Source organism: Lynx canadensis, chromosome B1 (genome assembly GCF_007474595.2).
Source record: "Lynx canadensis isolate LIC74 chromosome B1, mLynCan4.pri.v2, whole genome shotgun sequence".
NCBI classification, from domain to species: domain Eukaryota; kingdom Metazoa; phylum Chordata; class Mammalia; order Carnivora; family Felidae; genus Lynx; species Lynx canadensis.
In genome coordinates this window covers 2,791,418-2,815,575 of record NC_044306.2, presented here as the reverse complement: position 1 = coordinate 2,815,575, position 24,158 = coordinate 2,791,418, and the positions used below count along the sequence as shown (strand labels likewise).

The 24,158-nt window shown below is 44.6% G+C and overlaps 1 protein-coding gene across 1 annotated transcript in view; it reads left to right on the top strand.

Annotated features, from left to right (window-relative positions):
* Window positions 1–24,158, top strand: part of CSMD1 (CUB and Sushi multiple domains 1) — a 398,630-nt gene that overhangs the window by 29,262 nt on the left and 345,210 nt on the right. Inside the window, exons 8-11 of the mRNA XM_032593032.1 lie at window positions 5,382–5,498; window positions 6,934–7,149; window positions 9,888–10,076; window positions 20,731–20,900. Coding sequence (XP_032448923.1) covers window positions 5,382–5,498; window positions 6,934–7,149; window positions 9,888–10,076; window positions 20,731–20,900 — 692 coding nt within the window. The remainder of the gene's footprint in view (window positions 1–5,381; window positions 5,499–6,933; window positions 7,150–9,887; window positions 10,077–20,730; window positions 20,901–24,158) is intronic.

Genomic DNA, 24,158 nt, shown 5'->3' with positions numbered 1-24,158 from the left:
TAGCTACACAGCTGAAAGTTCGTGATCTTGTAGCATAGAGAAGGGAAAGACTTATTTTTTAAATCACCCAGTGAAAGAAGTGCTTTATGAGGCACAGGAAAAGTGTTTTGAGAATAGAGAGATGAAAAAGATAAGTTACAATTTGGAATCTTGGAAGTCTTGGGAGGCAGGATTCGAGATGCATCTTTCAAGATACTGTTGAGAGGAAGAATTGTAAGTGAAGGAATGCTAGGAGTCCAGGCATGAAAGTGTCAGCGGGCTAAGGGATTTGGGGGATAGGGAGTCGTTTGCTCTGGGTGGATGGGAGACTGAAGGTCATTCAGAGCCCTTTCACACTAGTCCTGGGGGACAAACCCTGTTTCCTTGGCAAGACTTGAAACCACGGGGCGCCATGGTCCCAGAGTGGGACTCCAGCCTTCTTTGAGAAAAAACTGAGGATGATGGCAGGGCTTGAAATACACCCCCTGCTTTAACTGAACAGCTCTAAATTATTCCCCCTTTTATTGGTAGGGTTTCCACGTAAGATTTATTTATTTTAGATAAAAGATTCAGTATAAATACGTGAATGAATGGTAGAACAAATGAGTGAGCGAATGAGTAAACTTAATAACTCTGTAGGACATGGAGAGGCCACGGATAATTGGAAATAGAATGTCACCCCATTAAATTTTTGCTTCAGATAGAACTTTATTAGTAGTTTAAAGCGAACAAGGAAAACGGAAAATAAGAAAAGAGGGACAAAGCAGACGGAATACTGTGTGCTTTCACATGTTAATCTCTCTGAGGAAGAGACAGGAAGGCAGGAGCTGGGACATAAATCACACAAAGAAGGCCTGAAACACTCCAGTTTCACCAAGCGTGAGAGGTGAGAAACAGAAAGTGGCTGTGAAGACAGGGCCCCGGAGGTTACATTCCAAGGGCCTTCGCCGGCAGTGGGAAACTCAGCCATGGCCTGAGAAGGAAGCCAGTGTTTCAGACATGATTTTGGGAGCCAGCAGGTTGGTCCTCAGAGTCGGTGCTGTGGAAACAAAGGGTATTTTCAGGGGAGCGAGGAGAGGCCGTCCGCTCCGATTCCTCTGGCCTGCCTCTGGTCCAGACAGAGGAGACACGGAGAAGTGAACACTGAAGCCGGGGTTTGGGCTCTACGAGCTCGTGTCCGCACACTGGGACACATCACAGGCCTCTGGGCAGGGTCCGGCGACAGGAAGTGGACACCCGCAGGGTCCATGGGTGGTCTGGGGGCTTCGCAAGGACACCCCTAGACCCCCAAGACTCTCCAGGACACTGGCAGCTGGCAGCCTGTCACAGGGCAGTCTGTGAACACGGGGTCCACTCAGACCGCCCGTGCCCCCTCCGTCCTCGTATCACCCACTCAACGGTCCACATCCCGTTGGCCTGGACACCTGCGCAGATGGACTCGGCAGCCCCCCAGCCCACCCCACCGTGCTCTAATTCCCTAGACCGCCTGTGAGTTCCGAGAACGTGTTCAGACCCTTGTTCTTAGTCCTGATTAGTCACCTCCACAAGTTATTTTCCTGGCCCACTGGAATGCGAACTTTGGAAGAGTGTTTTGTCTGTGTTACTCATTGCTGTGCACCCAAGAGCTTGCGTGGGCCTGGAAAATACCAGTAAATTCCTCAGTAAGTCATTTCGGATGGAGGTGTGGGTGGATGAAGGGATTAAAGTAGAGCCAGAGGCAGAACTCGAGACATGTCTGGGAAAGACTGCGTATAGTTCATCTCTCTTGTCTTTCCTCCTTTCTGTACGTCTCCGTTTTCCCGAGAGGTTGCCGGTGTAATGTCTCTGGGTCTCTGACGGCGGGTAGGTGACGTAAATAGAAAAGTGAAATTCAAGAAATTATGGCCCTAAGGATAGCAAAAGTAAAGGTTTACTGTGCTTTTTGTAACTACCGGAAAAGACTGTGCACTGTAGGAAGAAACAGATTATTGTCATTCAGACTACATGCCCCGCTCCCTGTGGCGCTTCTAAGGGAATGGAGACTTGTCTGTGAGGATGTGGCCAGAGGCCCATGTGGACAGTAAAAACGAAAGCAGTTCCCTTATTTTCACTCTCTTCCCTCTTCGGTGTCAGGCGGGAATACCAGTACAATTGTGTACCTCAAATCTCCTTTCCCTAAAAAAAGAAGGAAAAAAAAAAAAACAAAAAAGGACGCTTTTTGGATGAAATTATTTCTATTCAAAACTCTTCATAATGCATGAAGACTGTGTTGCATTTGCACATACATGAATCAAAACGAGCCGCAGATTTACTGATTTACTTCATCGGTATCTTTCTTTCTTACCTTGCTCCTAAACGGCGCCTCGATGGTGTGGGTTCGTGCTTTGTGAGTTCGGTGTTGAACTGATGGAAACATCAGTGGTCAGATGTCTCTCCTCCCAAGCTTCTCCCAGTATACGACCCACCATTTTATCCTGATGGCATGAAGACAGAGGGTGAAACAGAGATTGATGAATTTTATAGTGTCTTAAGTGTAGCTGGATATAGATTATTTTTATCCGTTTTCTCCAGCATGTGCAGGTTTTAAGGTAAAGATTACTACGAATAACTGCCTATGTGATACCTCAACTTGACATCAAATGGTTTCCACTCGTTATGCTTCCATCCTCGGTAAATATTTGAGAAGCTAACGTCCCGATCTACCCTGATCCAATCACAGACACATAGAAAGTTGCTAATAGGTAGCTGCTATGCTCGAGGCTGCATCCTGTCCCCGGTCTTGTCCCAGGCCACGGCTACCTTTCTCATGTCCTTTGTTGAAGCTTCTCACCTCCCTGGGCTGGTCAGCCCTGGAGAGAGCGGGTTTGGCTTCTTCATCCGCATCCATTGGGAGGGTGGTCTCCACGGCTCCTTTTCTTGCTCCCATCCCCTGGGGGGACTTGTGAGTCCAGCTGCCACGACAGATGTTCTGCGTGGATGTGCAGTAGGCATCCAGCTTCGGGGACCTGAGACTGAGCTGGTCTACACCCCAGAGTCTGCCGCACCCTTCAGTTCCTTCACGCTCTTTTAATTTTTAATTTTTTTGTTTTTTTGTCATGGCGTCCACATCCCATTCATGCAAAAAGCCCAGTGGCTCTGCCTTGAAACCGTGGCGAGGTCCTCCCCACTTTCTTCGACGTCTGCCGTCGTGTCCTACCCGCTGGACCCTCTGCCCGCCTCACGCCATTCTCGCCCAGCGCCCTGGAAAAAGGCCCAGTTAGCGCCTGTCCTGCCCCACAGGAGCCTCCAGGGCCCTACACCTCACTCAGACAAGTGGCAAGGCCCGCACCCTCTAGATACTGTTCGTCCTGGCTTCTCCAGCCCCCTCCCTCCCAGCTGCCCTGGGGCACGTCCCGCCCACAGCCCCACTCAGGCCTGGTCCCCGTGCTGGTCTCTGCACACAAGTTCTTCCAGGTCTCCAGCCGCTCCCTCCTTGGTCTCCAGGGTCTCTGCATGGGCCACCTCCCAAGTACGCTTCCCTGCCCACCTGCACAGGTGGCCCCCAACCCCACACAGTGCAGAGAATTCCCTGGCCTTCTCTCCCTCTTCATTTTCTCCCCTGGTGCTTAGCATTTCCCAACATCATGTATCATCTGCTCTTTACATTATTGCAGAAATAGTCTCTCTCCTTCAACGCAGTGGTGACTCTCTGAGGGCAAGGACTTTTGTCTATTTTGTTCACCATTTCCAGGGCTGAGGGCAGTGTCTGGCCCTTTGTGGAACAAATTAATTCCAAATGTTATACCAACACTACCTGTTTCGTAACGAGATGGAGTCAACCTAATTTTAAGACGTGACAATCCTCCACCGTTAAAATTGGCTAGAACTCACTCAAGAAGTTTCTGTTTTGCTGATTTTTATGTAACTCTTCCCATGTGGTTTACATTTCCAAAGAGATTATCTGTTCCCTTAAAGCACATGATGCATGAGCATGATACGAAGATCGCATCCTTCACAAACTCGCTAATTCTTCCGCAGCTGTTACTTTATGGAACTAGCTTTATGAGACACAGTTCAGGATGTTCATTCTAATAGGAGAACATTACTTCAGGTATCAGTCATTTAATGATAATCTTACCGAGTTCCAAAAAGGAAGCTTGGTTACGTGTGTGCGTGGAGAGCACATGGTAACAGATTGAGAACTGAAACTTCCCTATTCCATCGATTCCCTCAATGTCTCTACTTTCTTATTCACATGATTGCATATAACCTTTATCTTTATTCAGAAATGAGTCTCAGGGTGCCTGATTGGCTCAGTCGGTTGAGCTAACGACTCTTGATTTCAGCTCAGGTTGTGATTCCAGGGTCCTGGGATCAAGCCCCGCATCGGGTATGGAGCCTGCTTAAGAATCTCTTTCTCCTTCTCTCTGCCCCTCCCACAAGCGCCTGTGCACTTGCTCTCGCTCTCTCTCTCTCTCTCAATCTCTCTTTCGAAAATAATAATCAAAAAAAAAGATTAAAGAAATTAGTCTCTAAGACACATTGAACAGGTCATCTTGTTGAGGATTTAAATCCACTGAAGAACAACTAAGACCGTCAACTCTAAAAAAATGCAAACCTGCACCATTTCTGAAGCTGTAATTGTGCAAGTCAGGGTTGTCTAGAGAAAAAGAACCAGTAGGGTGTGTGTGTGTGTGTGCGCGCGCGCGCGCGCGCAGAGAGAGAGAGAAAGAGAAGGAGAGAGAAAGGGAGGGAGAGGGAGAGAGAAAGGGAGAGAGGGAGGAGAGGGATTTATTATAAGGAATTGGTTTATATGTTGTGGAGGCTGTCCAGTCCCAAGACTTGCAGTGGACAGCTGGAAACACAGGAGAGAGGATGGTGTGAATTCTAGGCTGGAGGCTGTCAGTCTTGAGACTCAGAAAGAGTCCAAAGGTAGGAAAAAAATAAATAAATAAACTGATGAGATTATCTGTTCAAAGGCAGTCAGACAAAGGGAGTTTCACCTTATTTGTGGAAGAATCACCCTTTTGTTCTGTTGGAGCCTTCCATTGATTGGCTAAGGCCCACCCACATTAGGGAGGGCAGTGGGCTTTGCTCAGGCCACCTGTTGAAATGTTAATCTCATCCTGCGTCGTGCCAGATACACCCAGAACAACCTTTGACCACAAATCTGGGGATCCCCCGGCCAGGTAAGTCACCCACAAAATCCCACTCTTGTGGCCATACTGACCCTGTGTTATTTTTTGGGTTTTGTACTGTTTAGGACGCCTTTCTATGACATAGCTAATTGCAGGTAAAGTTGCAGTTTTGTTTTATTTTTCATAGAGGTGATATTTGACGCACTTTTAGTCCTTGTGCAAAGTAAATATCACTTTAAAAGTATTTTATTCTAGCAATCATCGCAAAAATTTACTACAGCGATAAATATTCCTTATTATTTAAAGCCCTCTGTGGAGGCTACATCCATGGGAAGAGTGGAACCGTCCTTTCCCCAGGGTTTCCGGATTTTTACCCAAACTCGCTGAACTGTACTTGGACCATTGAAGTGTCTCACGGGAAGGGTAAGAATATTACATGGATTTTATATGTACAGAGTGGTTAGAAGAAGGTATGCATGTGTGAACAAGTAAGCTACGTGATTTCTTCACATACTATTTTAACCATAAATTTTGATGTTATGTATGATTTTAGAAGAAGAGTGGTCTGGAATCATTGATGCTACAGTAGGAGTAGATTCCCTGTACTGCTTTCTATCGGGTAACTTAGATTGATACAGGTCAACGTGTGTTTGGAAAGTAGGTGTGCTGGCAAGGAAAAGAGGCATGCGTCGGAGAAAACACAAATATTGATGAAGTCAAAGGAAGTAAAGTATCCAAACTTCATCTCCATGATACATCTAGGATAAATTTTGTACTTGCCTTATTTTCTAAGTTTACTCAGTATTCTTATACGTGAGTCATTTATCTTCACACAATCCAGTGATGATTTCTGGAGCAGATTTAATTATCCTCATTTTATAGATAAGCATGCTAAAAGCCAGGAAGATTTGTAATTTGTGTGAGAAATGTAGTTCATAAACACTGGATTTAGGACTGTACCTGGGTGTTTTCTGTATGACAACACTTGTCATTTTTAAGGAGATAATATGAAATTTTGATCACATCAATCTCATGGAGACAAACTGTCTTACACTTAATTTGGACTCTGTTGCTGCTAAATTGACATTTTTGATTATGTGCCCTATATTACGCTATGCTCATAGGTATCATGAATGCATGTTCAGAATTTCCTTGAAGGAAATCAAGAATAAAGCAGAAACAAATTGTGAGTGACCGAGTTTGTCACTATAAAAATGAGTATTTTTATTTAAAAGGAGCTGTTTGTAGTTAATGTTACTCGTTTTCCTATAAGAATCCACTGATCCTTTGTCGGTATGGTTAACGTGAGAACAGATGCCTAGAAGGCACATAAATCTATAATTTCAATGAATTCTCCCCTCGGCCCTACGTTTATATGGCTAGACCTCCAACCTAAGGTTTCCTAGAAGATATTTGTTAAATGGAAATGAAAAAGTTATCTGGTCCTTCTCTCCTCTGGGATAAATGCTCGTCACCATTCCTACATGCAGTTTACTGTAAATGCCTGCCATGTTGTACTTGTATATCTGTGTCTGTCTGTGTGTTTGTGTCTGTGTTTGCATCTGTCTGCACCTGTGTCTGTGTCTACACCCATAAGCCCATGTCTAATCTACACCTGTGCCTATACTTCCATATCCTTAAGCATTTATTTCTACCGTTTATCCCCTCTTCATTTCTAAGTCCACTCTTTCTAGCCATTCTCTGTATTTTCCTTTGAAACTTAAAAGTTTGCTTATTAAGATTTGTTTTTTTGATTCAAGAGTTTGATGTCTCTAAGCCCAGAAGAAATGATTTTTCCTTAGCTGTTAACTCTGATATCTCTCCCTCCCCTCCCCCCCCCCCTTTTTCGGCTTCTTAGGAGTTCAGATGATATTCCACACCTTCCACCTAGAAAGCTCCCACGACTATTTACTGATCACAGAGGACGGGAGTTTCACCGAGCCCGTGGCCAGACTCACTGGCTCTGTACTGCCTCACACTATTAAGGCGGGTTTGTTTGGAAACTTCACTGCCCAGCTTCGGTTCATCTCAGACTTTTCCATTTCCTACGAGGGCTTCAACATCACGTTCTCAGGTACGTCGTTCTCCTCTAACGTGTCTCTTCTCTGGCAATAATAGCACTGTGTGTGTGAGCGTATGCGTGTGCCTGTGCGTGCGTGATTACAGGTTAATGTCCCAGCAGTTGTGAGCATTAGCTGGTGAGCCAAGGGGGCCGAGCCTCCTTGAAGAAAGACGCTAGGACCTCTGCCCGGCATCCTCAAAATGGCACTTTGCAAATTCTCATCCCTGAGAAATTGCTAATATCACTAAGTTCTCCTGAAAAGCCCTTCTCACTCACTTCTCATCAGTTGTATCAAAATCTCAAGGAAAGTGTCCCCATTGGGAGACATTCTCAGGAGAAGCCATCATGTGATTATTTTGGTGCCTGCCTTCCAGCGGATGCCAATACTTGGCTCAAAAACCTCCTCTAGAGTGAAAACAATACAAAAGAAGAAGCGTAAACACACACACGCAACTGAGGATGAGTTTTCATTTACTTTGATGCAGTTATGAACACAGACAAAACCAGGCTCCAAGATCATGTGACATTTTTACTTTCAGTGATGGCACCTACATGATATGTGAAGGGTTTCTGCTGTTTGCCCGGGTTACACTGTTACTGTGAATGGTGCTGTGAATAGTATTACTGTGTTTTTGTGGACGCGGAAAAAGTACCCACACTTAAAAATTAGCCAAGTGTTTATGAGATGCATTTAATCACATAAGCGATGCTCAGTGACCGTGGTCAGGGCCCTGCACTAACACAGCCTCAGCCCACAGAAGGGCGCTCCTGCTCTAAGATCCTGATGGGTGGACACAAGGGTGTTTTTGCACTTCTGTGTGTGATGCTTTGGAAAGGACAGTGCTCCTCCACTCCGCTCCGCCCAGCCCAGAGCTAATGCAGTTTTCATTAGGTAGTTCCTGAGTCCCGTAATCAGGAGGGATTTCTTCCCCTTGGACCTCCCATAAGTTCCTTAGCAACTTCTGATGCCACGTACGAGATTCGCCATCACAATATTTGGGTATTTATCTCATCTTCTGTTCTAAGGCTAAAACTCTTAGGAAAGGGGTTTCTGTACCTTCCGCCTTTCCATCAGCAGCAGGTGTATTCCTGTGTCTTCTACGCAGTAGGAAGTTAATAATCACTCAATATCGCATGGTCCTTAGCGATATATGCGTTGAAATAACTGTCTTAAAGAAAAAGATTTCTTAGGGATTTTAAGATGCTCTGAACTATTTTATACGCCCCATAATTATAACCAGTGCCACTTATCTTTACCTGACTTTGTTGATTTTTCTTGGCATTTCACTGCATTAGTGGAGCTCTTGGGACGAGCTCAGACAACTTGATTTCTTGGAAATTTGCCCGTAATCAGGGGTAATCATGAGATTGGCCGCTCTGTGGAACAAAGACTTAAATTTTCCTAACACTAATGCCTAATTCCTCTGTACCTTCTTTCCTGCTGGGTCTCAGTTCGGGCACCATGAGAATGTCACTGTCTTTGCTCTCAACTTCCATCGAGATCCAACATGAAGTCAACTAGAACATTCCACAGGAAGAATCTGGCAGCGCCCCACCTCTGTGGGGCTCCCCCCTAGATATGTCTCAGAAGTCTGTCGTTCCCACCCTTTCCATGACATCTGTTTCTTAATTCTGTCACTCCCAGCGCAGAGCTGACAATAAGCCTTTTGGTTAGCAAAGGTCAGAAGCCAGCTCTAGGGCTAATTGTCTTCTTCCGCCAACTCCCTAAACAGACAAGCAGGCGAGAAACAAGGCACACTTTCCGGGGTCTTGGCCGCGCTTTGCAACAGTTTTAAAATATTTTAAAATGTTAAAAATTAAGGTGGTCGCGGTTTTTGAACACCTGGACCAATCCACTTGCACACAACCGATGGGAAACGATTCGCAAAGCTTGCAGAAGGAGTCACCTAACCTAGACTGTGTCACACAGGCTCAGACAGTTTTCAAAACAAAACAAAACAAAACAAAACAAAACAAAACACAACACCTGGGATTGCAAAGCCAGTGCTGCCCTAAGCTTGTTCTTCGGGTGTGCTGAGGAGTAATTTCATTTGCAAGAATTTCGCCTTGAAACCTGGCCGCAAACAATTGCCAGTGACACTAATGCAATGGCGTTTATTTTTTAAGTGTCCAAATAAGTAACAACTTTATCATGCAAATGAAGTGTTTTCCCTTCTGGGGGGCTCTTCAGATGTGTGCACAAAATCAGTATGGTTTTCTATCTGCCTTTCCTCCTGCCGGCCCAGTTTCCTTCTGTCGTTTTTAGAAGGTTTTACTAAAGTGGCATTTCCCGATGCGCGTCACAGTAGTGTGTCTGCAGATGCTAATGGGACAGTGTGGGAGAGAGCTCCAGATGCACCAGCGGTCACACACAGCTGCCCAGCGTCTGCTCTGTCCCAGGTGTCATTCACTGATGCTTAATTGAGTGGGCTTGATTCTCCAAGCATCCTTGACCTTCAGCGCGAAAATTATTTCATAGGGTTTACGTCACAGCTGTAAAATGTTCACCTTATCTTAATGTTACACATCTATTTAAAAAAATACTAGAATTCATGCGGTTCATCACGAACCAGCTTAGGGTACAAAGAAGACCAATCCACATAACCACTACAGAGCAGTTTGAAAAACTATGCGTGAGGTTTTTTAAATAGTAGCCGTTGTTTTTTTTTTTTTTAATTCTTGGTAAGTAAGTTTTGAGTGTTTACCCAAGTTCCCACACATTTACTCCGTCTCCTCTCTTCGTGTCTCAGAATACGACCTGGAGCCTTGCGATGACCCTGGCGTCCCTGCCTTCAGCCGAAGAATTGGTTTCCACTTTGGAGTCGGGGACTCTCTGACTTTTTCCTGCTTCCCGGGGTATCGCTTAGAAGGTGCAACCAAGCTTACGTGCCTGGGTGGGGGCCGTCGTGTGTGGAGCGCGCCTCTGCCAAGGTGTGTGGGTAGGTGGTCACACGCTTTCATTTCATTCACCCAGTGGGGACAGGGCGCGGAGCAGTCAGGGCGCAGGGCCCAGCTTGGCGAGGGCGGGGGTGGGGGGGGGCACCCTGCTACCCTGGGCGTGAGCCCCTCTGGGCTGCACTTACCTTGTCTGTGAAGTCAGCCCCTTTCAGCCCTCCGTTCTTACGACTGAAGGAGGGTAAATCTAAAGCACGTGCCAAGCATATTTGTGAAGGAAAAAATACGCACAGAAGTAAAAATCACCCGGAACAAAAGGAAAAATAAAAGCGAGACGCCAGGCTGTGTTAACACGACTGGTGACAATTCTGTTGCTTAAAACAGTGAGTATCTCCTGGTGTCATGATGGGGACAGTTTAAAATACCGGTTTCCTTGTTAACTTTGCCATTTAACGCTTTTGATTTGATTGTGGCATACTCCTGCAAAGTGGGCATTGTAGAAACTTCCATGCCAGAGTAGCCTTCTCAGTGTGCTTTTGAGGAATTCAAGAGGGCATTCCAGAGAGAAGCAGGGGTCTTTACTGGGTACTTTCCAAGACGGTGGGATTAGGATGCGGGCCCAGTGGGGTTACATGTACTGCTAATCTGGGAACTGAGCTCCCATGAGGCAGAGAGCGGAGCGGAGCTGTGAGCGCAGGGAGAGCTAGACACAGAACCACCTGCCCGTCTCGGGTCTGCGCACCACCCCGGAGGTGATGCCTAGCACCTGCCACTCAGCCGTGTGGCTTAGCATCTTTCAAGTCTGTCCTCGCGAGTTACAGAAAACTGCCTAAGGACGCAGCGTTATGACATTCATCTGGAGATTAATGTCAGCCCAGCGCAGCGGTGAGCCTCTGCGTCACAGGGAGTCCATGGTTCCGCCCTGGTCCCGCTAGTTCATGTGACAGAGGCGGGTGGCAACGTTGTGGAGATGAGATTTCAGGACCCATACAAATACTAAGTTGTTACTGTAGTAAGACCCACTTTTTTCCCATGGCAAAGAATCTCTTCAGTTGTCAGCACGGTTTAGGGATGTTGTTGATTCAACTGGTAAGAGGGTCCTTTTGTGTTTTAATGATATTCTGACAGTCAGGACTTCGTTTAAAAAAAAAATTACAGGGGCGCCTGGGTGGTGCAGTCGGTTAAGCGTCTGACTTCAGCCAGGTCACGATCTCGCGGTCCGTGAGTTCGAGCCCCGCGTCAGGCTCTGGGCTGATGGCTCGGAGCCTGGAGCCTGTTTCCGATTCTGTGTCCCCCTCTCTCTCTGCCCCTCCCCCGTTCATGCTCTGTCTCTCTCTGTCTCAAAAATAAATAAAAACGTTGAAAAAAAATTAAAAAAAAAATTACACAAGTAAACACGAATCAAGCCATCTTTCTCTCTCACCAGGGCACCTGTCTGTAAATGTCTATTGTCTGTCTTTCTCCTAAAATAGTGGTTTTCACTCTCTTTTTGGTTATGGTTTTTATTTGAGATTTGGATGCCATTTCTGAACTCTGTCTCAAAAAAAAGAGATACGGTATTTTGCCGATGGTCCTGGGAATTCCCAGGTTGCCTAGAATCCGTGTTCCCCAAATTGACAATTTCTGAATGAGATAGTTTAAGATCTGGAAGAAACTCCCAACCCAATGAAACCAAAGCTTTGTCCCACACATGTAACGTTAAGTCTCCTGATTGGTCGACTCTGTTGATTATAGTATGCCATTTGCTGTGAGCCTGTTTTATTTAGATTCATTATCTGTACACTGTCCCTCTTGTTTTTTGGGTGTTGACATTGTTACCTAAAATATAAACCAAGAACCCATAGTTAACATCCATCATCCCTAGTTCCAGAGCCCGCACCGCTCCAAGCTCTTTACATATGTTGCCTCGTTTCACTTCCAAGAATTAATGAAGTGATGTGACTGTCACTTCTGCTGTACAGATGAGGACACCGAGACGCAAAGGGTCTCGGACCTTGGCCCACAGTTACGTGCTTACGATGTTGGAACGCAGGGCACCCGAAACCACACTTCTCACCGTGGCCCTGCACTGTCACAGCACCCAGGGGCCTGGGTGTGCCCTTTCTTTATTTAGCCTCTTGTGTTTTGCCTGGTGTTTCCTGAATTTCCCTCCAGCCCACCTGGGTGCAAAGTTCCTTTAGACAAAATGTGACTCTTGGTAGCCGACCCCCAGCTGACCCAGGAGGCCTCGGGAACTCCTTGGTATTTCTCCTTTTCTCTCCTTCTCCACGTCTAATTAGTGGCCCGTTTTGAAGATTCGGTGTCCCACCTAGTTCTCAGCTCAGGCTTTCCCGCCCGCTGTGTCTGCCCGGCCCTGGGGAGCTTCTCCCAGGCTGCAGGACGGAGCTCCCTGAGTGATCGATCTAATCCAAGCCCCGTCAGGGTGCCCCCTTAGGAGAACCTGTTAGCCCCCAGCGGTGACTCTGGTGGCACACGAGGCCCATTATCTGTTGGCCCGACTTTCCACCTTCTTGCACGACTCAGCCACGTACTGAAGCATCAGCAGGGGAAGCCCGTGCAGGCCCCTGGTCACCCCGGCTCTCCTTCCCTCTGTGTCTTTGTCGGTGCTGTTCCCTCACGTCCCTGTGCTCACCCTGCTTTTCTGTCCGGCTGACTCTGCCCCATCGTTTTGAACTCAGTTTACGCATGAGCTGTCTCTACCCCGTCACCTGCTGGCTGGTGGGCCCTCCGTGATAATAGCTCCATTCTGTGGAAGTTGCCTTAACGTTTCTGCCTCCCATGAGGCTATTTCTTAACACTGGGGGCTACCTGATCCCTAAAATCCAGCTGTGCGCCTTATTCAATAGATGCTTGTCAAAGTTTGCTTCCCTCCAAAGCTTTTCTCTTGATGTCAACATTTGGATTCATTAACACTCTGTGCCTGTGTTCCTTCTTTTAAAATCACGGAAATAAGGGGCACCTGGGTGGCTCAAGTTAGTTACGAGCCGACTTCGGCTCAGGTCAGGATCTCGCAGTTCGTGAGTTCGAGCCCCTCGTAGGGCTCTGTGCTCAGCGCCTCCAGCTCAGAGCCTGGAGCCTGCTTCCCATTCTGTTCTCCCTCTCTCTTTCTCTGTCCCTTCCCCACTTGTGCTCGGTCTCTCTCTGTCTCTCAAAAATAAGCACTAAAAAAATTTTTAAAAATAAAATCAAAGAAGAGTGATCGATTCATAGTTGCAAATCCAAAAATTGCGAATCCATTCCAAAGATCACAAGTGACATCAGAAGAAAGTCAACTGAATTATGAGCATGCTAGTTTGTTTTCATCCAGTAAACACCTCATCTTAAACAGAATTTCTAGTGAACACCTAAACTAAGAGCTGTTTTTCTCTTTTATCAGTTCACTTGTAAATGAAAGAGAAATGATCATTTTATTTGCACTTTTTCATCGTAGGGCTATTTCAACCTAATTGTTTAGAGTACTAGAAATAATATCATTGTGTACTCTGTGATTTGTGACGAAATGTGCAAGCCCTCTCTGTGCCACCTTTTCATTCGCGTTACATTTTACGCATATCATTCAATATGTTTTTTTATTGCCAAGTTAAAAAAAAAAAAAAAGAGCCCAAACTGGTTTAAGTAAAAGGGATGGTTTACTGACAGCATAACTAAATAAGTTGGGACGACTTCAGGTGGGCGGGTTAGATCAGATGTAATCAGGGACCTGATGCCTTGTTTTCTCATCTCTCCTGTCCTCTCCCCGCCTGAGTGCTGGCTTTATCCTCAGGCTCCACAACCCAAGGGAAGACATTAGGCCACCCCCTGCCTTCCCCCGGGGACCTCCTCAGACGGCTCTCAAGTCTGCACACACTGTGGAATCTCAGGGTCGCGCTTTCCCGGAGGCAATCCCTTTCTGTGGGGTCGCTGGGTTGCCTCTGATTGGCCCAAGTAGAGAGTCACGTGCCCACTCCTGACCACTCAGGGACCAGGACAGCTCTGGTTGTATTGGAATGCTTGGAGGCCAGTCTGCACAGGTGTTGAAGAATCAGCAAAAGTATTAAAAAACATACTTCATGGTATTTGAGATGTCTTGTGACATCTTGTTGGGAAAAAAAAAAAAACAAAAAGAAAACCCAACAGGAGCGGAGTTAGAGAGCAGACATGAAGAGTGTCCATTAGAGTTCTCTAAACTAATATGGCATCACTGAACACACAGGTTTTGAACACACGATTTTTTTCAGGCCGAGTATGATAAGCCTCTATATCTACATCAGATTAATTACCAAATAATATCTGCCGAGAGAATTAAAAGAAAACTCAGTGAAAGCAAGAGTTATCTTGTTGTTGAATATCTTCATTAATTCCATTTATTGGACAAACTACAATGCCCGTGGATGGAATAAAATAGTTAAAAAAAAAAAAAAGTCAACACTATTAGCCTCAGTTGTTTAATGGATTACAAATATTTTGGAGAAGCATGGTAAAACAAAATAGGTTGCCTGTATTTTGAGAAATTGAACTCAGCTTTAAATCTTTTGAACAATTCTGTCTAAACAATTCTATCCCTATGCTGACCAGTCTGTTGCTTCCATTTATTTCTTGAATTTTTGGTTTAAAATTTCTTTTTTTTAATTTTTTTAATTCTTTATTTTATATATTTTTTAATGTTTATTTATTTTTGAGAGAGAGACAGAGCATGAGTAGAGGAGGGCAGAAAGAGAGGGAGACACAGAGTCTGAAGCAGGTTCCAGGCTCTGACCTGTCAGCACAGACCCCGATGCGGGGCTCAAACCCACAAACCTTGTGATCATCACCTGAGGCTGAAGTGGGAGGCTTAACCGACTGAGCCACCCAGGCGCCCCGTGGGTTTAAAATTTCTGAAACAAAATTAAAACCTGAAACTAATCTCTGAATTTAATTGAATCTTAAAGGGTAACTCAATAATAGCATTAAATTAAGAAATAAAGGTCCGTAGAATAATAAATAGATTAAAAGTAGAATCAGCATTTTATTCAATTCTTCTATATTCTTTATGAGTAAAAATAAGATTGCACATTTTAAATAATTTGGCTTTATATATAGAGTACATATGTGCAGAGATGCTGATATACAATATAGACTTCGTGTGTATATATATGTTAATTAATTTAAAATAATCAATTTACAAATTCACAATGGTCTCAAAGGCCCCGCTGCAATTTCCACAAAACTTTAATCACTGCCACCAAACACTTTCGCATGTTGTCACTTTGTTCAGGAAAGTCCCTGTTGGGGGGGGTGGGGGGGTTGCGTGCAGGCTCAGTGTTACTTCGGGGAAAAGCTCTTTGGCCAAGATATTGCTTGAATCAGGTTTATGATGTGCGCACAGAGTATCTGGGCACAGCCAGGGGCCTTGGAAGTCAGCCTCCAGAGCCCTGAGGAGTAAATGCCTGTCCTTCAAGCCCCAGGTTGGGGGTGTTTGGTGATGGCAGCCTGAGCTGAATAAGGGTGGCTTCACAGGTAGATACTGTTGAAGGAAGAATTTATGGGAAATCAATTGGCTCCTTTCTATTAAGTTAATTTAATTTTAATTACTCCATTTCCATTAAGAAACTCTAAATGACAATCCCATTTTAATTACAATTTCAGTGGGTTCTTTAGAAAAAGAACAAATGATTCATCTTAAGGAAAATTATATCCATTCATCTTAAAGCAATTGTAAATGGATTATTGAAAGAACTTAAAATTGATACATTTAATTGCTTTGGTAATAGAGGTTTACAATGGATATTTTCAGTCAAGTTCAAAGAATTTTTGAAACTCCGATGACTTAAAGTGTGTAATTTTCTGCGCACTTGCTTTTTACTGTTAGTGTCTTATTTTCTTTATTTCCTATGGGATAGAGTCCCAGGCTTTAGTGGGCAGAGTGTTACTATATTTTATTTGTTCTGCCATTACTTCTTTGGTTTTCCTTGGTGTTCCTCTGGACTAATAATTCCGGAATTTGCTTCACAAACCCATTGTCACACCATTGCACCCTTTTTGTTTTCTTTGAGAGTCTTCAAGATTCTTTGCTGTCTCTTAGGGCATTTCCTCTTCTCCGAACACCCTTTGTCTGGACACCTGTGTGCTCCAAACTTTTAGGGACCTTGCACCTTGGTTTAGCGAGGTCTGGCCAAGTCTCCCTGCAGCCACATTTCCTACGGTTCTCTGATGACCGCCCACCTCAGTCACGTCCCTGAAGCCACATAAGCAGCCTTTGTGTCTCACACCGGCCTGTCCCCGTGTCCCACTGCAGCATCTCCGATGTAGGTCTCTCGCTAGACCCCGGGTGTCGCCAAACCTGCTAGCACCAAGTTGAGTGATGAACCAAGGCGTCGAGATAAAATGGCAAATCGCGTCCAGCCTTTGAGATGTCGTATTTTCTTACGGCTTTTGACACAGAATCGGAAAACGATAGCAACAGCCACACGTGCTCTCTGGAATGGTGTCAGCCCAACCGGACAACTGTTTTAAAATTGAGGACAGGTGTAAAGGTCACGATTTAAGAGGAAAAAAAGTAATGACGTGGTAATCTGCATGAAAGTCTTTGAAGAATATAAAGGCATACAAATATAAATAAAGTAGTTGATGTGCCTAGTATGGAACTGTATGATACAAAACACTGTACTGAAGTAGATTTTTTTAAAAACAATCAACATACCAAGCTCGTATATTCTACAAGCAATTTCATACTCTTGGAGAAAAATGCACATGAAAGACTCCTTAAGCATCGCACCACGTTAGAAGAACGAAATTCCATCCTTGTACATGTAAACGTATCGGTCATGTTTGCTGAGGTTCAGCTGTGTATGAAATAAATGAGTTACTGCTGAATGTTCGCTTAGAGATTTTACCGTGTCTCAGCCCGAGAGACAGTGGCTCTGACACCAGTGGGACTTTATTGTGAAGGGGGGAGCAGGTACCTCTCACTTGCAGGAGGTCCGTTTCTGCAAGTTAAAGGAACAAATCGTCTGTGTACAAAGGGTTACGAGTTACGACGGGCCAAGCGATTGCCCACACCTATTATTTCTATATAGTGCACTTAATTAGCACCACTTACTATATGTCTGCCTTAAAGCGAAATCCCGGGATCCAAATCCTAATAAAAAGAGATGTAAAATTACGTCTTTAGGTTTAACAGTTTTTTTTTTCCTTCCCACATATCCAAAGGCCAGAGTCTTCTCTCTAGTTCTCCCTTTTTGCTGTATTATGAGAAATAAGTATATGGTTGGTGTCTTAAATGCTAATGTGAAAACAAATACCATCTCCAGTTCACTGGTGACCTGTCCCAAACAAAAGTCCTCGAAAGGATACACCCATATAAAGCAAACCCATACTATCTTAGTTTCATTGTTTTTCATAATCAATAATATTGTGAGTTATTCACTAAGATGTGTATTCATCACTAGTTAGGATACAAAGGGACACAACTCCATTCCTAAGTGTGTAGAGTTTATATCAACTCAATAACTGATCTGTACTAGTTTTGTGACCTTGGGAAAAGCCCTTGGTTTTTCAGCTACTCTGTTTCAGTGTCCTCACCTGTGAAATGTTGTTCATTGACCTATTTGATAAGGTTACTGAGAAGTAACAGGGATCCCTGCGTGTAAAGAACTTAGAAACGCATCTGACACACAATTACCAGAATTTACGTATCAGCCTTGTCATGATAGATTGTCACTTTTGAAAAATGACACCTCTGGCTGGTTCTGGAAGATTCTCCTCGTGACAAATGTGTGAAGGAGAAGAAAAGAATAGAAACGCAGTGGCGTGAAGACCAAAGAAAGAGATCCCAACCACGGTGAAAACGAGAGAACAAAACCCATTCTCCACAAACGCCGAACCACAGATACAGACGGAGGACGAACGTGAACATGGCCGAGCCCCCGCCTTTGGGAGGGGGTAGTGCTTTCCTCAGGGGTGGGCTCATGGATGAAACCCATCAGAGTTGATTCTCCTTGGCTCTGCTTTCCTCACAGAGTGCCCCCTGAAGACACCTTCGGACTTGTCATACGTGTTTTCATAGCTCCCGAGAGAGGCAAGGCTCGCATTCCACACTTGGGTTCAAGATGCGTAGACTTACCACTGTGTTCAATTAATTACCCCTTATGCGTTCCAACCCTCCCTCCATCCTCCTGACCTCATTCAGTCAAGAAAGAAGACCACAGCCTCTCCTGATGACCAGATGGTGACTAGAGGGAGGGCCAGGACCCTCATTATCCCTTTCACCTCCAGCCCACCTCTAGGGAGGTTTGACTCAAGAGCGCCTGTACTTTACTGTGACTTGTAATGCACACAGTCAATAATAGACTTGACATGTTCAGATGTACGGTAAACCCACATACACACAGCCAGTTATTATAGCCATACAAATCCTTCTTCCAATGTTTTCCTTGACTAAAAATAACCTATTTGCTACAGTATCAGTATTTTTTACATCTTCCATTGCAAGACTTCTTTCCAAACTCATAAGGTAATGGATAAAAGGACTTAAATTTCATTTTTGAATGGTTCACTTTATTGATCACTGTCAAATTCAATTTTAAATAAAAACCCCTAATATTTGTGACTAGGTTTTTGAGTCCAGCTATCAGAATTCAGTTGAGTTTTTTTAAAGATTTTTTTTCCACCCTGATATCTTTAACAAGTTTGAACCCCCCCACTGCTCTATCCATAGAGCAGCCAAAGGCAATATTCTACCTTGCTGTTTTGATATTCTTTCCATTTATCCTGGTTTTTATGTTTTAAAATGTCCTATTTCTCTAGGAGAGAAAAAAAAAAGGCAGAAAACGTATAAGAATGTCCATGAGTTATTATTTCCCAAGGGGGTTACTTACCTAAAATGTTTGTTGCATTTAATGTATAAATTGATTGATGTATGTCTTCAATCTGAGCTGGCCTAAGAATCAGTAGATTGCTAACACGGAAAGACTGTTCAAAAGGCAGATATCCAGCTTGAGAGACACATCACTTGCCTGTCTCCCATATATTTTTGTAGTCTTTAGAAAATATTTTAAAAGATGATTATGATTAAAAACCATGATTACATATAAATATGATAATAGAAATATATATCTGTGGTTTTAAAGTAATATTACGAAGCTCCATTGCCATTTTGGTGGCTCACCCAACTCCTTGTGTTTATTTCTCAAAACGTTCCCCCTGCTCCCGAGCAAAGCCTGCCTTTAGGTCTTCACTTAAGAGTACATGAGGGTTGTGGGGTACCTGGGGGGCTCAGTCGGTTAAGCGTCTGACTTCGGCTCAGGTCATGATCTCGTGGTTCATGGGTTTGAGCCCCGTGTGGGGCTCTGTGCTGACAGCTCAGAGCCTGGAGCCTGCTTTGGATTCTGTCTCTCCCTCTCTGCCCGCCCACCTTCTCTCTCTCTCTCTCTGTCTCTCTCTCTCTCTCTCTCTCTCAAATAAACCTTAAATTACAAAAAAAAAAAAAAAGACTACATAAGGATTAGGTGAGCCCAAGTTCTTGTGTGTGGATGTTCTCCCAGCCCTTCTACATGGGGACATTATGAGATCCAAGTGCACAAATCATTACGAGCTGATCTTAATTCTGTAGCAATTTTCTGGCAAAGAGGCTCGGGATCGTGGCTACAAGTGTAGGTGATGTTCTTAATTGTGAGAGGAAGGTCACAATTAATGAAAATGGGCACGCACAACATGTCCGCCAAAGTTACGGAACATGGCACAACACTGCACACTGTGAGTCCCTCTCCCTCATCCTCACCCCCACTAAAATGGTGCATTTCCCTGATTGTCACTTTCCAACTCGACCATTGTTCTTCAGACTCATACTTATTTTGTTGAGTTTTTAAAAATCACTGCACTTGCCACACAGTGTGGCCAATAAATTATTTGGTGCAGAATCCGGTGGGGCTCTCTTGTGACACACACACACACACACGGCACCTCTATTGTTTTGTGGTGATTTGGGACTTACAGGGTTTTAAAGCTGTGGTCTTTCGGCTAACCGTTTGTTTTTAAGGTGAGCTGAGAGGTTAAGTGACTCTGTCTGAGTTGACATAATGTGAAGACCAAATTTATTTTTATTTTTTACCCTGATTAAATACTCTTTTATGCAAATTTGGATCTAGAAGTGAATTACCTCTGCTTTCTTCAGGAGAAGGGCAGAAGAAAATAACATTGACCTCCACTGAATGTTCTTTTGTCCCGAGATGGAACACAGACAGGCTCGGTGCTGTGACACTGGTGGGGCTGCTGAGTGGTTTTATTTATCTTTAGATCCCCTTTAAATGTGTTCGGGTCGATGCCACAAAATATCAATGTAAGTACCACAGAGCTGTCACAGTGGCATTGGCAGGGATGTTTCGTGAAGTAGAAATGAGGCCTGGGGAGGGATATGACTGCTCTGTGACACAGCCAGTGTGCTCGGGTGTAGTGATTTTGTTCGAGATCTCTTTGTGCTTCTGTGGAGTAAGAGGTACTCTGAAAACAGATAAGAAATCTTGAAAATGAATGAATAGAGACTATTTCCTGTCCAGCTGGTAAACAGTAAAAAAAAAAAAAAAAAAAAAAAAAAAAAAAAAACACCAATCTATAAAAACAGTATATTAATTAGAAACATGCATTGAGAGAGGAGAGGGCCGTCATGATTGTAGAATTTTTATGTGTTAAAATCAGTAATTCCACTTTTCAATTCTTTCTTTTTTAATGTCCTATCTATTTTAGCTGAATGCGGAGCAAGTGTCAGAGGAAATGAAGGAACATTGTTGTCCCCAAATTTCCCATCAAATTACGATAATAACCACGAGTGTATCTATAAGATAGAAACAGAAGCTGGGAAGGGGATCCATCTCAGAGCACGGACCTTCCAGCTGTTTGAAGGAGACATTCTGAAGGTAAGAAGAATCTTCTGTTATGTGAGTCCGTCTCTTCTCAAGGCGCAAATTAAATATCTGTCCATCTACACACACACACACACACACACACACACACACACACACACATTTAGATGGACATATCTTTTCCAACTTACTTAGCCAATTGGATTGAGAAGGGGGAAGGTAGCCATGTTCCTCAGTGGCGTGAGTGTAGACTGTGATCTATCTTAGTCTGCAGTCTTGGATCTAACATCCGTTGTGTGTCTTGGGCAGATTATTCAGCATTTTTGAGGTTTAGCTTCCTTATGTGTGAAAACACATGATGATGCCCATCTTCGAGGGATGTTTTGAGATTTAAGTAATACACTGTCGGTGGATGTGTCCAGGATTGCGCTGAGCACGCGTGATTATTAAAGCTAGTGGGCCCCCAAAGCCACGCTTTGAATAGCCATTCTCGATGACTAGATGTGGTCCCAACATTGAGAGTGAGAAAGACTTTGATGTGCTAGTGGAAGCAAGCCCAGCCGCTATCACCAGACCATAGAGCAGAGCTCATGTGGAGAGGCCATGCCAGACAAGACAGAATTTCAGTGGGCGAGTCTGAGCTGTGTTCATGGGACTCAGGGACATTCTTGGAATAGGACCAGAAACTAGGGTTCTGTGTGTCAGACAATACAGGGCACCAGAGCCTCGGGGAAATGCTCTGGGGTGCGGGACCCAGCACACCACCCCCCTGTAGGTGGACTCCAGGAAAAACAAAAAACAAAAAACAACCCCAGCAGAAATGGATTCCAGGAAAAGTCAAGGCTTGCACTGGTCTATGAGACCCAGTTCTAGCTGGAAATGCCGCCATCATCCCTAATGTTTCCACTGCAATTCCCACCTCTCCTGTAACTCTTCGAGGATCTAGGGGCCAGGGAGGGGCATCTGGAGAGCGAGGGCATATGCAAAGAGGGGGATCAGACTAATGGCGGACACCACCCAACCCGTCTCCCTGCTCGGTCCAGTGAGGAGTGAGCACCCGGTCCAGGGGACACAGCTCATTTGTGGCAGGAGGGAGACATCTCTCTTCTCATTCCTTGTGAAGTTCTAGGGTTTTCCAGTGACATTTACATCTACATGGACTCACACATTGACGCATCTCACATTCAGGAGAATCCACACGCCCTGAGCTGCCAACACCGGGAAAAGATGCAGAGAGCCAGTTGAGAGGGAACCATCACTGACTTCCCGGTTGTCATCCATTTGCACACGGTTAAAGAGGGGTCCCTCCAGGATCCCCACCCTGACCTCATTAGCTGTTATGTTCACACTTCAGAGGCACTGAAAGCCTAAAGTGCCTTACTCCCTCCTAAGTCCGGCCTTGACTATTTCAATGTCATTGTTGAGAAGACCAGGTTTATTGTCATTGTTCTTCTATTGTAATAGTCTTTCAAAACCTCATGCTGACATCATGAAGCTCTGTCATTAAGAAGTGATTTTCAGGCAGGAAACTAATATGTTCTCACCGATGTAAAAAAAAAAAAAAAAAAAATTAAAGTTGCGTCGTAAGGAACCATTTTCTGAATTCTCTGATAACCTCAAATTTAGAAGTCAGTAAGCCTTCAGAGAAAACTTGTAAGTAACAATTAACCATGCTTGGGTGTAGGTGAGTGATTAGAGATACCGCATAAAATGTACACTGATAAATATTATTGCCGCAGAAGAAGTGAATGATGTTCATTTGTGATTGCACGTAGTTTAAAGTTGTTGATTATAACAAAAAGCAAATAAAAAATCATGTTTACCTCACTTAATTGCAGAGAAAGTGTCAGTCATCTGAAATGCCTGAATGTTTTGCAAGCATGTCTTTTTTTATTGGCTATGCTAATACATATCTCCTTGTCAAAAAGTTTTCAAGTGGGATTCTCTTATTTTTAGCTTTAAATGCTATTCACGTCATTCCTTCGTACATAGTAGGATCCAGTGAGAAAGACCAAAGTTTTGTGCATGGATTTCCACGTATAAAAACATGTTTTCTCACATCAAATGGGAAAAATAAAACGTGTAAGAGAAATAGAGCTTGAAAGAGATGTCATGAAAGGAATATATATGGAACGCAGAGTTAATTTTGGAAACGGACCTTTGGGTATAGTCTGTAAAACTGGGAAACGCCCCCTCCCCTCAGCACCCCCCACCCTGCCGCTCAGGATGCCGCGTGAGGTCTCCTAACCGGCGGCCACCTGCTCGCTCGGCCATCCCGCTCTGGGCGGAGGGCATGGGTTAAATTCAAAATCAGAGGGCCGTTTGTGCTGCACAGAGTTCAGCCTTGTAGTAACAGGACTCGGGGAGCCTTTCTCCAGTACCAAAAAGGAACACCTGGGTCCTGGCAGCAGCTAGACGAGGGCGTGTGACCGAGGGGTGTTATGCTGAACTGCTGTGGCTTGCTCCTAATTTCAGTGGAATTAAAAATCAAGTCTTCTGACTTCTGATACCGTCTGGGTGGTCGTCTGTGGTCCGCAGGAAACTTGAATCCAGATTTGTAACTTGAGGGAGCTGACAGGGTGATGCTCCGCGTGGTGCGTGGCTTCTTCCTCCTCACCTGCCAGGCTCTGCCAAGCGCAGAGCTCATTGCCTGCGGTGTAGACAGGACAGAATCATGGGCTGGGAGAAGCCCATGATTCAGCGTGGCGATGATTCGTTTTGAGTGGTTGTAGCTTTGAGGATCCCGGGAGCTGGACGCTGTCCAGATGATCTAGTTGATCTGTGGGAAGCGTCCCGTCAGGGCCAGTGGAGGTGACTATTGATAGCGCTCCGGAACTCTCAGGATCGAGCTTACGTGATGGCTTCCTTACTTCTGTGCCCCTCATCTCTATGGCTTTCTGTAACTTACAGAGAATCGTGTGGTACGTGCTGTGAGACGAGACCTTTCTCGCAAGGTCTGGGCATCTTCTTTCTGACCCAGATTCCTCTGGACTTAAAACTCGTTACGCTCTGGTGTCGCAGACACACCATGTCTGATGAATGCACATGTTGAGTCGAGGGATGATTTTTCCACGATAGCCTCTTACTGGCTTTTAGTGAGGAGTTGTAGGGTATTTGATTCTACTCCTCTCACACATACTTATCTAATTGGAAAGGAGTAAAATAATGAGCCATAAAATTAATTTTCCCAAATGTGCTCTTATCTTTTAGGAGTGTGTATACATGTGTAAGTCTGTCAAGCAAGGTATACATTCTGTACGCTTATTAGAAGGGAGTTGAGAGAAGAAAAGTAAGAATTAATCCATGTGAGAA